Genomic DNA, 13,773 nt, shown 5'->3' on the forward strand with positions numbered 1-13,773 from the left:
CCCGTTTTCAATCTCCATCACTCTGGCTCTGCTGTGACGGAGCACCAAGGCTGGAAATCAGGGTTAGCGATTTATAGCGGGATCAAAAAACAGAGCCAGGACTGTTTATGTGTGACTGCCAAAAGCCTCAGCCAATGATAGAGGCGCACAGATTTCCCGCCTTCTGCTCCCACCGCCCCCCTCCCTCGGTCTTGCGGAGGACTGGTCCCTCTGTGCTCTGTACTACGTGAGAAAGAGAGCAAGAGCGAGCGGGAGACAGAATACAGCATCCAGACGCGCTCTGTGTTTGTGTCACCAACTCCAATTTGGATCTAAAGAAGCGTCAGTGATCCTGCAGACGGGAAGGAGAACAGATCCTCGCTGACAGCCGAGGCAAAGTCTCCAGAGGAACAAGTTAAAGAAGCAAAGTGGGCAATTCTCTAAAGTCCTGCTGTGGGCAGCTCTACAACAGAAGACAGACTGAGAAAGCAGCAGGCTCGGGGAAGCATGTATAATTCATTGTGTTTGATCATCTTGTCCTGGGTGTTTGCCGCGCTCGTCTTCCCAGGTAAGACTTCTCTCCTCTTCTCCACGTTGACGTCCCTCATCAGTTTGTCGTTGACTGCCGCTCACTTGAGAGCCTTTCTCATCCCTGACAATTGAATTGTGAGGCTCGCTGAAGTTGAGGCTCTTCCTAAGCGCCGGGAAAAACTTCCCCACCTGTCACAATATCTCTGAGCCCAGAAGATGAGCACGGATCCTCTGTGTACCAAAGTCAGAATCAATAACTGCTCAGCGTTTTATGTAAAAATCCATGTTTACGAGTTGATTATATCAACGGCGTGTCTGGAAATTGATTCTCAGTGTTTATGGATGTGCTTTGTTTAGAAGACTCGGATCAATGGAGCAGAGAGGATTGAGGTTTGACTACTGGAGTTCAGAGGTGCTTGTTCGGTGTTTTATCACGGTGTTGCCCTCCAGACAGAAGAGCATTGAGGTGCTCACTACTTAACATTGGAATCATCTATAATGGACATGTGTGCTGCCTAGCAGAGTTTAACACAGTGGCCCACATCTGGACGCAAATATTTTCACATCACGATGGGGAACTATTGTGTCAGACGTTCTTCTACACTAGCAAAGTTCAGATTTCTCAATAAAGAGTTGGCAGGCAGAAGCAACTGAGCGATTTCAACATATTTTGGAGCCATTATCTGTGCTTAGCCTCCATGGCAGTATCCTTGTTAAAATCCTGAAATAAACCATTTCTATCACTGTTTATTTCTGTTGGTCTGTTGTATTTTTAAGGGTATTTTTTAACCACCACATTTCTCTCACAGTGAAGTGATCTTGGTACACAGACCACTGAAGAAGTGGTTCCGAATAATTTACTATATTTATCACACTAAAGTTACGGTACAAGCTAGACATGAGACACTAGTGACCCTAATGTTTTGTGGGTGAGCTTAAAGCTAGAGTTGCCCTTCATGCTGAACATTGCATTGTGATGTTAATGGCTGCAATTTTCAAAAAGCATTCATCACTCCATCACAATCCAATGAAAATATGACAAAAAAAATCAGTTGTTTCTGAAGTTCGAAAGTGTGAGGTTGTTTGCTCTGTCGCTGATGCATAGCGTTTGGAATATAAACAATTTTTATGTTTCCATTTTGGTACTTATACAGAGTGTAATTTTGGTCATTCACACTGTATTGATGGGCTTCAAGAAGCAGTGCCATTTCCAGAGCAGCATAGCAGGCATTTGGCTTTCGACTCCTGTGGCATATCTTGACATGTGGGCAGCACATCATGTGAAGGAAAGATGGAGGTGTGGGTTACGAACCTCAAAAGGTGATGCGCTCCAGAGACCTTCACTAAATCGCAGAGCTCCATAAGGAGTCTCCAGTCACCTTTGACTTCACTGAAACAGCAATGTGTCAACATGCTAACTAGTCGCTAGTCGCTATTTGACGCCTTGCGAGTGAGAATGTGTGGAAGCAGGTTCTGAAGAGACCCTATCCTAGGTATTTCAGGGGCTTTAAAATGACATTCAACCAGTTTTGAGTTCTTGAAAAAAAACCCTAATGTTGCGTTTAGTCAATGCAGGTTGACTTCTGAGATGCAAAAGTTCTCTTGATGGTAGTCGATATGTGACGTCTTAGGAGTGAGGTTGTGTTGTTTAGTCAAGGTCATGCTTGTCTTTGTGTGAACAGATGTCTCACTGCATGAGAAAAGTGCTGCTCAGATCAGGTGAATGTGGAAAACTGAACTGCTCTAACTTGAATTCACATGTTTATGGTTCTTCTGATAAACTCTCCCACTCGTCTGAACATCAAATGTGCGTCTGTTTTTTTGATATTTCCTTTCCTCAAGACAGCGCAATACCTTTTCTCTTTGACTGTAAAGCTCCACTGCCATGGCTGGCCTGCTTTACATGCAGCGCAGAGTGAACCCAATGATTGAATAATGTTGCCTCCATCACGAGGGTCAGCCCTTCCGGTTCAACTGTCAATAGCAACACTGGTGAGGAGACACTCTCAGACTGCTACATTAGACTCGCCACACAATTGTGCTGAATGATCACCTTTGCTTAATAAGATCCAGAAACATCACGCTGCAGTAATGGTTCGATGCCGCTGCCATCCTGGCGTGGACCAGAGAGCAGCAACTTGCAAGTTTCAAAATAACATTAAACAGTGTTTGGTCACTTTTTTCACTCAGTTTTCTCTTTATTGCTGGTCTTTATTTTTTTTTCTTGGTTTCAATTTCATTGTAAAATGAAATGTGATGAGATGCTTATGCCCCCAAAGCAACAAATCTTGCTTATGACAACCAGCCTCTTAAAACTGGACCAAAGTGAAGGTGGTAGAAGCCTGTATCTGTGTCATGTTGCGTCATAGTGAATTCACAGCATCAGCAATGTGAAGTGAAAGGGTGACGTCACTGCGGGTTCACGTACTGAACTGCAGCAAATAATGTCGAGCCACAGCGACTTTATTATGTCTAAATGCTTGTTTGATAATTTCCATCAGTTGAGTTAAAGTAAAAATGCACTGACAAACACATACTCTAAAAGCGCTTCTTGAGTTGCTGTACTTCAGTTAAAGTTAAATAGAAGTACATTACAAATGCAACTAAACGTAAAGAAAACAGATTCACCAGTTTATACGATCATTCTCTAAGAACATTCGAATATTCTATCTATGATTAAATTGAAGTATTTTTGAGCTCACCTGCTATTATTAGATACTATTAAGTATTAATACTGTTGGATAATATTTCCATAATCTGTTAAAGAAATGGTGAGATATCAGTGAGTGTGAGATCATGATCAATTTTTCTGCACAGCTGTGCATCTGGTTCAGGTAGTGAAGACCATTTAAAGCTTGAAGCATGGATTTTTTACCATCTGAAGGTTCTGATTCTGAGCTTAAGTAATGACCACCTTCAGTATTAAAAAATAGAATTATCAGAATAAAAATCACCTGGACAGTACAAGCCAGTATTCAGAACTTTTATTTGAATGCAACTGAGTTTAAGTCGACCTGTTTCCTGTTTGACAGAAGTGCAGGTTTGATATGGGCGTCAAAATAAAAGCACAGAACCAGTGGAGCGGCGTTCAATAAACCTCACTTAATTCAAACTAAAGATGATATTGAACGCTGTGGGAACCCTGCTGTTTCTCCTGAACAATAACTTCTGGTTATTTCTCAAACTGTGGAGAAATGCAGCGGAATAAAGGGGCAAATGAAAGTTTGATGCACCCACAAGGTAATGCACAGATAATAGATAATAACAATAACATTTGTCTTTCGTGTCCTTGTAGCTTTTGTCCTGCAAATACTTGAATACTGTGATGGTGTTTTTGCTGGTCACTTGGCATCAGAATGCAGATGCAGATGGGAAGAAGGAGCATCAAACCAGGTTGGCCAACTGTGCATCGCTGGCATGGTTCTGACAGGCTACTGCTATTACAAGGCCACCAAAACACATACTTCTGCTTCCTGTCCTGATCGCGTGAGCTCATTTCACCTGACTCGCTGAAGGAGAGAGGAGCGTTCAGAGGGAAGAGAAAGCAGCAGGGAGGCCGTGATGGACAGATGAGATCGATGATACACATTGCTCCATGAAAGTCTGAAATATTCAACTCAAAAGTGCGGAATGCATACCAACTTGTGTGGAGTTACAATCCTAAAAAACTCCCTCTTCAGATAAGTTATGGATGATCCCAGGTGGGGCTTGATAAGATTTGAACAATTCTCATGCCATTATCAATACTGTTCATCGATTCGGTTCCTTGGCGATTCTCATTGGGGGAAAGAGGGAAGAGAAACAGGTCAATCGGTACGTATTGTTTTAGAATTTTTAATGTAGAATTCAACTCACTCAAAACTGGTTCTCAACCTTTTTCAATTTTTCAAGAGTCACATCAGGTTGTACACCATGATGAAGAATTTTTAAGTGGATCAGCGAAACAGGAATGTGTCACGATCAGAAGTTAAATATCCAGGTCTAAACTGGAACATATATTCACCCTGTGATGCCTGAACAGCGCTGCTTCTTTAAAACAAAAGCCTTCATTGGTTCATATGAACAATTTGAAAACATCAATGAACGCATCTGTAACTTAAGAACGCTTTACGATCCGGCACCGCTCAAACTCCTCCGTGACAGCGACGATGACATCGTGCTGTGAACATGCAGAGAGTTGTGTTCAAAGTGTTGGACTTCACAGGATTCCAAAGAATTTCTTCCTGGTTCTGAATAGGAGGCAGTTTTCAATGCCCATCCTTAATCCAGTGGGGACAGTGGAACATTAAGGGTAACTTTGAAATGTGTGACGCCCCACTATGTCCTCCAGAAAAATCCATGCTAATGGTTCAATTTTATCCCGAGAAAAGGATTTCCAGTGCAAAGATATCGAGTTCAGTGGAGCGGTGAGACTTTGTGTTGATCATGGTTGTTTCTTGTTTGTGTTTGTGTGTCAGCTTTGCCCTTTACGGAGGAGAGGTTTTGAATATCTGACACAGAAACCTGGAGTCGGTCAAGCGAGGCAGCAGCCTTGCAGTGATGTCGCAGGGGAATAAGACGACTTTAAGATGCAAATACATGCCACCGAGTGGATAAAGCCAAGACATTATTACTTCATTAACCTCCAGATATTATTTTGGAGCTTGAACCCCTGCGTTGGAAATGAAGCGTGGTTACAGGCATTTGCTTTGAAACACAAGTTTAGGGGCGAGAGAGATGACTGCTTTTGGAGCTGCGTCTTATGATATAGCTCATGAGTGTGAAGTCAAAGATGAGAGGAAGGAGGAGATGCAAGAGATCCTGGTTTTATTTTATCAAGCCAACCTGCAAATCCTTACATTTTCAGTCTTCTTACAGAGCCTATATCAGCGTACCATCGTTTTTCAATTTCCTTTAAGCATAAAGGTCACAGCATGTCCTATCGCTCAGTAGTTTGCTCATATCACCAAACAAGTGTCGCAGATGCTCCATGCTGCTACTGACAGTTGCTATATCACATTGAGAGGCGTGTGCGCGTCCCCTGTGCGAGCCACCTCACAGCGGGCTGGAGGGGGGGTAACAGATGGGCACTTGTTCCTGTTAGTTTTCTCAGCTGTGATAAATTTAGGAGGAGTTATCGTTCCATCAAGTGAAGAGCAATGGTTTCACTCACCTTGTAACAACGGCCGGTTTCTGACAGCAGCAGGTCTTAATGATGATGCCTAAACTCCCAGTCAATACACTCAACTTTCCGACCATGAAATTCATATATGCTAACATTTAAATCGGACAATGCAACAATAGGTTTCTTGAGCGAGACGTTGGCCAAAGTGATATACAGCTCTTTTAGGATGTAGATCGCTGCGCTTTCTTTTGGAACCAGTCTTGAAGGGTTGTACAAGAGCGAGTCGTGACCAAAACCTGAGTATCAGGAGCCTAAGTCTACGTCCATTCCGGTGGGTTATTTTCTGGTCCACTTGGCCTAATGCATTGGATCACACATATGATATACCTGAATTTAAATGATAAACAATGAAGTGAGTTCTGACTAGGTAAAAACACATAATTATCTGGACAATACATGTCACATGTATGACGTCACAGCATGTCAGAATCCGACTGCTCCGGCGTGAAGGCAGATGCTTAAGGTACTTAACTGTCAAAGGTAGAAAAGTACTCTTGAAGAGTTGTTGGCATCCAAAAGCGTCCTGTGTTGACGCTGAAGTCAACCTTCCATGTTCCATGTTGGCGCTTTTTTCAAATACATTTTTTGTTCTTTCTTAAGTAGTGTGTGAAAACATTGAACCTCTCATGACTACTTCAATGTAGATAGGTGCCATAGAAGTCACGTGATCCGCTGTCATATACAGAGCAAAGCGAGCACCATCCATTGGCTGACCATAACCCCAACCTCCGTTGTTGTTTTACGTGACTTGCTACGGACAGTTCAGGATGAGCTGCGTAAGGCGGAGCCTGTGCTTCAATAGAAGGTTTAATGAGTCAACATGCTACAGACAAGTCTGCCTTCTGCATTACCAAAGATGTTGAAGTAACTATTAGTCACTAATAGTCACTATCTGATGCCTTTGGAGCGAGCTGCAGAATGGTACAGTCTTGTTTTGAATGTATAGTGACAATGAATCTCTGTATTATTATTTATTTCAGCTGACAAATTCAGCTCAGTGCCACTGCGACAAAATGGATTTGAATCTTTGTGGTTGTATGGATGGGAGGTAGATATGACCAGAGGAGAAGGAAGTTGACCTTTCCAGAAAAGATGGATTTTAAATCTTCAGAATCTTTTGCAGTATAAATGTAATTGTACGTACTTGCATTTGTGCTCTCACAAAGTGAAAGGCAATTCAGGTGTCACTCGATAGTAGCTTTACCTTTTCAAGGTAATTTGCTTTACTGACTGAAACTGAAACTGAAACGTAAAATCCTCAGAAAGTCTGAGGTTAATCTTCCTGCAGAATTCTACTTGCTTAATGTATGCGTTCAACTGCGGGAGCCAATTCAAAACCACAGGTGCGACTGCAGCAGACTGCGAGTGGGAACATGGTGCCAGGAATGAAGACGAGAACATCATGTATATATTCTACATTGTGGCAAACACTGGAAAATCCTTTGCAGCAAGAGCACCTTTTTGTCAAGTTTTCAGAACCTGACTCCCGGAGCGGAACAGCTGCACCGCCAGCATCACCTGCTGTGCTCAAGACATTGACCTAACATCAACTCCCAGCGCAGTGTCACCCTGCATTAGTGAATATGTTCAGTTCAGACACTACCCCAACTTTCTTTCTCCCATCTGTTGTGCTCTGAAGATGAGAACAAGGTGAGAGGCCGGACAATGTCCTGTCGTCAAGCCGGGGATCTTTGAAGTGAAAATAATCCGTCAATCTTTCTTGACTTGTAAAAACCGTCTGATCCAGAACATATCTAGAAAATAAAGCTAAATTGTCATAGCATTTCAAACTTATTAAAGAATATTATTTAACCCTATATTCAGCTAAATAAGGATGTCAAAATATCGATTATCTAAAAGATTAAAAAAAAAAAAAAAAGAACCACATGTCCACCGCTCTGCGAACAGAGCCGATCTCCTGGAGGACCAGAGACGAGAAGAAGCAGCTGAGACCGGCTGTGATGACGGAACTTCAGATACATGGGCGAAAACAGCACATTTTGAGCGCTTTAATGTCAATAAAAGATGTGATATATATAAGATGTATATATATATATATATATATATATATATATATATATATATATATATATATATATATATATATATATGCTCCGATCAAGGTTTTTGCTGCCGATCACCGATACCTACCACATGTTTTTAGGTACCTCTTCAAGAAGGCAAAAAATAGAAAGAAACAACTATTCTGTCAAAAGGACAAGTGAAAAAACATTTAATTAAATGTGAGACAAGTCTCTTGAGACTTTGCTATGTCCGTGAAATATTTACAGACTAGCCTCACTGCATTTCTGAAAGTTTCCACGTTTTCAAAAGTTTCAGATTCAGGTGGCCGAAGAACGCTGCACCTGACTGCAAAGCGGCGACGGATCCAGTCCTTTCCGTCTCCACATAAATGACACCTGCTCATCATCTTTAAATGCTTCATGTAGTCAATGCTTTAAAATTTGTTGTACTGACCGGAATTTTTTCGTGACACCCTGCATGCTATTTTAGAGTCACAATTTTCAAAATGGTTGGCCTTTGGGGCTGATTCACAGATTAGTGCTGTGATTCACAGACTATTTAAAATAATAATAGTAATAATACATATTATTTAAAAGCGCCTTGTACAGGAAGTAAGAACAATAACAATAAAAGAGAAATAAAATCAATAAAAACACACAAAAAGACACTAAATGGGATGTAGATGGAAGAGTGATATTAGCTGTTGTATGTGGTATTTAAGGTAGTACATAACTTTCTTACCTTAAACCTTAAAACCTTTTTCCACCACAGATCTCCAAACAAATTTAAGAAACGCTGACGTACAGCATCACGGATAAAAGCAATTTATCGTAAAGTGCGATAATTGATTGCTGTGGTTGGCGGCAGCGCAGTGTTTCATGCTTTTCAAAGGCAGGCCTCCTGCTGTGCGTGGCTAGCTGTGTGCTCAGCACGTTCCACTCCTATGTACAGTGTATCAACTGTGTGCGGCACGCGTTTTTATTTATTTATGACTTTTTGATGAGCACAGCGGCGAGAGCATATGGCATGAGACTGTATTAGAGAGTCTCGAGTGTGAGCATAGAGGAGCCAGTCGCAGCTCAAATTCTTCTAATGGGCATGTGGAATGTGTGTCGGATTTTGGCGCTAGTTTCGCGGGGTTACATGCTGCAGCACGCTATTTCAGTGACAACAAGAGCAGATCTGCGAATGCTTACAATTACTTTGTCCACGACAGCAGCAGATTATTCATGTTTTCACAAGTGAAGATAAATTCATCTGAAGTCCACATCCATCTTCTTCAGTGGCAACTTAAGTTTTCCTACCTTTCTGTGTGTGGAGTACACACTTACTCGAGTAAGAATCCATCATGGTTAACCCTGGATTTGCACCCCAACGCTCCTCGCCTCACCTCATTCTGGGATTTCGCTGATCTTGCATGTACAACTTTGTCCTGCGGAACATTCTTACAGACTTTGAACATGCACTCTCACACCTGGGAGCTGTGCGATATCACTGCGGGGGAAATTAACTGCCCTGACTGAACAGCTGCTTCTCTCACCCTACACTGCACAAGGGCGAGGTGACAAGTGTTTTATTTGGCCCCCAAAATGGATATTTGTGACCCAAATCTGCTGCACCACATATATTTGAGACACAACTATTGCGTGAGCTGTAAACTGTTGGTTTTGTTGTGCAGGTGAAGAGACCTAACTTCAACGTGTCATATCAGTGCTGTCCTTTGCTCATTCAGCATCCTTATTTTACAGGAAGAAAGCTCAGATTTATACGTATTTAAAGGAAAGAGTCCGCGCTGAGGAAAACAACCACATGAATGGAAGGTATCGCTGCCAAGGTTGTGCTCATTGCATTCATATATCTCTCAGTCAGTGGGAACTAGCTTGATGTTCTGAGTGTCGGGACAGTTTTAGGAAATGCTCATAATGAGAAAAGATTCAGGCTGTGTCCCATTTCTCTCCCTAACACGAGCACTTATCACTAGTACTTGGTTTTGAGTGGTCTCCACTATGAAGTACCCTCCGATGATTAAGTGAAGAGATTGATATCTCGAAGAATTGGGACAACACTTCATGACATCACACGGAAAGAAAACGTGTCATTGGCTGCCGTGCTGTGTTTTGTTTCCTGTATATCGAGTGTTAGAGACGTTTTGGAAATGCCATCCCCAACGTTTTTGCAAGCTCTTACATTGGCGCTGACAACCTCAATTGGTTTGGTGAACCCACGGAGAAGAAATGGGCGGAGTCAAAGCCGCCAATGTTCCCTCCAATGCGTCTGAGCAAACGCACAATCTTTCTGAGCGGTCACCTGGACCAAGTTGAGCGATATATATATATATATATATATATATATATATATATATATATATATATATATAATTTTGTCCAGTGGAGGCCACTGTATTCTGTGACCGCTCGTCACGGAACAGTGAGCATTCCCTCACCTGACTAGCGTGTCGTCTCTATGTATTGTAGTCCGAAACTTGCGCTGCAATGATTCTCTCTCTCTCTCTCTCGCACAATTGCGCGCAGCTTAGAGGGAACATTGTTCGCCGCTATGTTGCGGTGATCTGTTAGAGGTATGACAATGTTAACGTTAGCATGGATGCTAGACTGTTATTGTTAAGAAGGAATGAAAACATACTGTTGTAGATACTTGTTGTATTGTTCATGTTGTTGGACAGTGACCATTTGGGTCGCTTACATGTGATACGAGAGAAAGTAAACAAACAGAAGAGTAGTCCTTGTGACTAAAAATGTCCCTGTTGTCCGATTTAACATTGTTTTTAAATAAAGTACTTTGGTATCCTGGAAATGTAACCACACTTCATATTCCCACTTTGTTTCAAGTCAGCTCTGGTTTGAAGGGATCATTTCAAGTGGTGAACGGCAAGTGCCCTCGCTGTTAGGAGTGTTGGGACACACTACACTTACACGTGAATGCACAAAACTGAGCGCTAGGGTCAAAAACAAGTGAGAAATGGGACACAGCCTTATCCACACAGAACATTTAACTGTACTTCCGCAGTTATATCTTCATTTCACCGCACGCTCTACAGTTAGAACAGTTCTCTCACACCAAACCTCTTTCTTCTTTCACAAAAGGAAAAATACATGGGAAAGCAAAAGAAGCAAAAAAAATGGAGCAAATAAAAAGGCTAATCACAGAAAATTCAAAAACGCAAGGATGAATGTCACAATAATCTCGAAACACTGATCAGTTTTCTTCATTTGAACCACTGCCGCGGCTCTTTCTCTCAGAACTATCTCAATACGGGTTCATGAACCAACAAACAAGAGAAAACTTGTGTTAGAACTGACATATTGAAACTGTCAATCATTTATTTTTTTCTCGTAAACAATAAGGGTTTAGAGAGGAATGTGACCCACAGAGAATTAAATATGATAAACAGATACGACTATGCCATGTTACTGGTTAGCTCTTCTTTATCTCGCCCCCAATGGACACATTTTAGCAACTGAAGCGGCTCTATTTCGTGATGGGCTACTGAGGCTTCATGAAACAGTGTCCTCGTTTTCATTGCTCACTAGATGGCGCTCTCTGTTCTAAAACCTTTAGATTTGAACCACTGTTTAAATAAGACCTCACATCATTTTTAAACCAAGAGCGCCACCTACTGAGCACTGAATATTAGGACAGTGTTTCATCTCTTGCATATATAAACGTTTGGTTGTTACCTGGGTGGTTGTCAAAACCAGGATTCTGAAGTTTGTCCACTGTAAATGTAGCCACTTCACACCATCAGTGTGTGCGTTTGCAGATGAAATTCTCTTGTCGTTTGATGGACGACCATATTCCACCATACTTCCACGGTGACGCATTCATAGGTCAGCCCAAACTAATCCACTTGGTCCCATTCTTGTGTGACACTGTGTCAGCATTCCAGACCTGGTAATCTGCGGTTTCCTTCTTGAGCTACAGTTGCTCTTAACTTGACAGTTGACGGTCCCTTGTACCTGCATATAGCATGTCCAGACACATTCAAGACACGAATTGGTGGTAATATTTGTCATCTTGCTGTCATTTTTGAAGCATATCTCACCCACAGAACTGCTCTCACTCTGTGAAGAGGTTTGAAAGTTTACTTTGTGAGCTATTCATCTTCTAAAACACGTGCGCCAGGTAAATCACAGTGGAAGTGAAGGGGAAAGAAAGAATATAATTCAGAAAGATGAAAAGGATTCAAGCGCGGGAAAGCAATGGGGAATGAATGGATATAACTCACGGAATAAAATGTAATTAAATTATGAAAAACATGAAAAGAAATGTCATAAATTATAGCATGGTTTAGTTTTTGGTTTCAGTTGAATTATGAATGGAAAACACAAACACAAAAAAGTCAATTAAAGTCGAACATTCACTCATAATGCTATGTATAAAGTATCAGGTTCAATCGGAAAAGAGTGATCTCTCATCCATTTACTTGTAAATCATCAATATTGTCCACATTATTAGGCCTTGTAATGACGTTGAACTGAGCTTTAACTGAGCTTTAACACATCCAGTCTTCACAGTAGACACTTGAATGGCCCACAATGAACGTAGTTAGACAAAGGAAGGAGTGCTGCCATGCGTAGAACCTGATGACCTGGTGAAGTGAACGCTGGCGGTTCGCTGAGTAAATGTTTGTTTGGGTGATGTCGACTGCGGCATTGTCAGCAGGTGCGCTGGATAATTAGCATTGGCCCGAGCGCTAACCGCCGAAACAATGGAGAAACAGAGACCGGAGAGAAATTGGAAAGACACACACACAATTGATCACTTTTAGTGTGGGAATATTTCATCGCACCACAGAAAAGCTGGTGTACTTTTTGCAGTCCCTACTGTGCAAAGGCGGCTGTTGACAGCCCACTAGCTAGATGGACTTAGACTTAGACTTAGACTTAGACTTAGACTTAGACTTAGACTTAGACTAGACTTTACTGATCCCTTTGGGATGACTCCCTCCAGGAAATTTACATTTCCAGCAGCAATAGAGGCAAGAAAGAGCATCACACAGAGAATAATAAAATAAATGAAATAATAAAAATAATAACATAAAAATAAAAAAAATAAAAAAAATTAAACTAGATTAAAATAGGTTATTGCACCAGAGAGACGGGTGTTGCACAAGTGTCCAGTACTATGTAGTGTAGCGTACCCTGCTACTTCCTCCCCACAAGTGAGGAGTTGTCGAGTACGATGGCATGGCGCACAAAAGAGTTCTTGAGTCTGTTGGTCCGACACTTGGGGAGCAGCAGCCTTTCACTGAACAAGCTCCTGGCTTCAACATGCTAACAAAGAAACTTCAGCGACCCTTAAATCAACTTTTATTTTTTTACTTGGGTGCGGGTTGCCAGCCCAAGGTCCTAAACAAAAACCTGAGAAAGGCTGGCCACCTACTTTTATGACTTTAATAATTGCTTGTAATAATAATTCTATTGACTTTGTTTTCCCAAATAAATGTCTTCCTTCCCATGAGAGTTCACAAGTGTGTGTGTGTGTTGTGATACCAGCCTGTGCACTTAAGCAACTAAGTAGCAGCATTATTTCTCCCCCATTATTATGAGCCTGTCGCCATTAACATTCATGTCTGCTGAGGTGCGTTGCTGATGCCGCTCGGATTTATTCAGAAAAAGTGACATCCTTTCATCCTCAATACATTGAAATAGCCACATATTTCCGGGCACATTACAGAGAAAGGCTTCATCAGCTTATTCCTTTGACTTAATCTACTTTCATTAAGAAGCACAATTGCTTTTGGACTAAACCCAGTGTTAACAGTGAAACTTCTAAGGATTCAGAATTTCCTGTGACATTGAATAATGAAGCAGTTTCATTTTGCATGCGCGACTAATTGGATATACATGGTGGAGTCAAGGCAGCTACTTACACGTTCACACATGACCAAAGTGCATGTAGTTTAGTCATTAATAAGAAATATAAGTAACATCCGACTTACCACCTGCTCGACTCACGTCCACCTGTACTTACGACCACAACCAGCAGATGCTTTTTTTTGTATTCACTGTCTGGCACCGCAGCACGTAGCAGCCCGTCATCGCGTACGACAG

At 41.7% G+C, this 13,773-nt stretch overlaps 1 protein-coding gene across 1 annotated transcript in view; it reads left to right on the forward strand.

Moving 5' to 3' along the window:
• Positions 1-239: 239 nt before the first annotated feature.
• Positions 240-13,773, forward strand: part of opcml (opioid binding protein/cell adhesion molecule-like) — a 330,675-nt gene continuing 317,141 nt past the window's right edge. Inside the window, exon 1 of the mRNA XM_053847035.1 lies at positions 240-547. Within this exon, the coding sequence (XP_053703010.1) occupies positions 487-547 (61 nt within the window). The 5' untranslated portion in view covers positions 240-486. The remainder of the gene's footprint in view (positions 548-13,773) is intronic.

The sequence above is a fragment of the Synchiropus splendidus genome, chromosome 17 (genome assembly GCF_027744825.2).
Source record: "Synchiropus splendidus isolate RoL2022-P1 chromosome 17, RoL_Sspl_1.0, whole genome shotgun sequence".
Classification (NCBI taxonomy): domain Eukaryota; kingdom Metazoa; phylum Chordata; class Actinopteri; order Syngnathiformes; family Callionymidae; genus Synchiropus; species Synchiropus splendidus.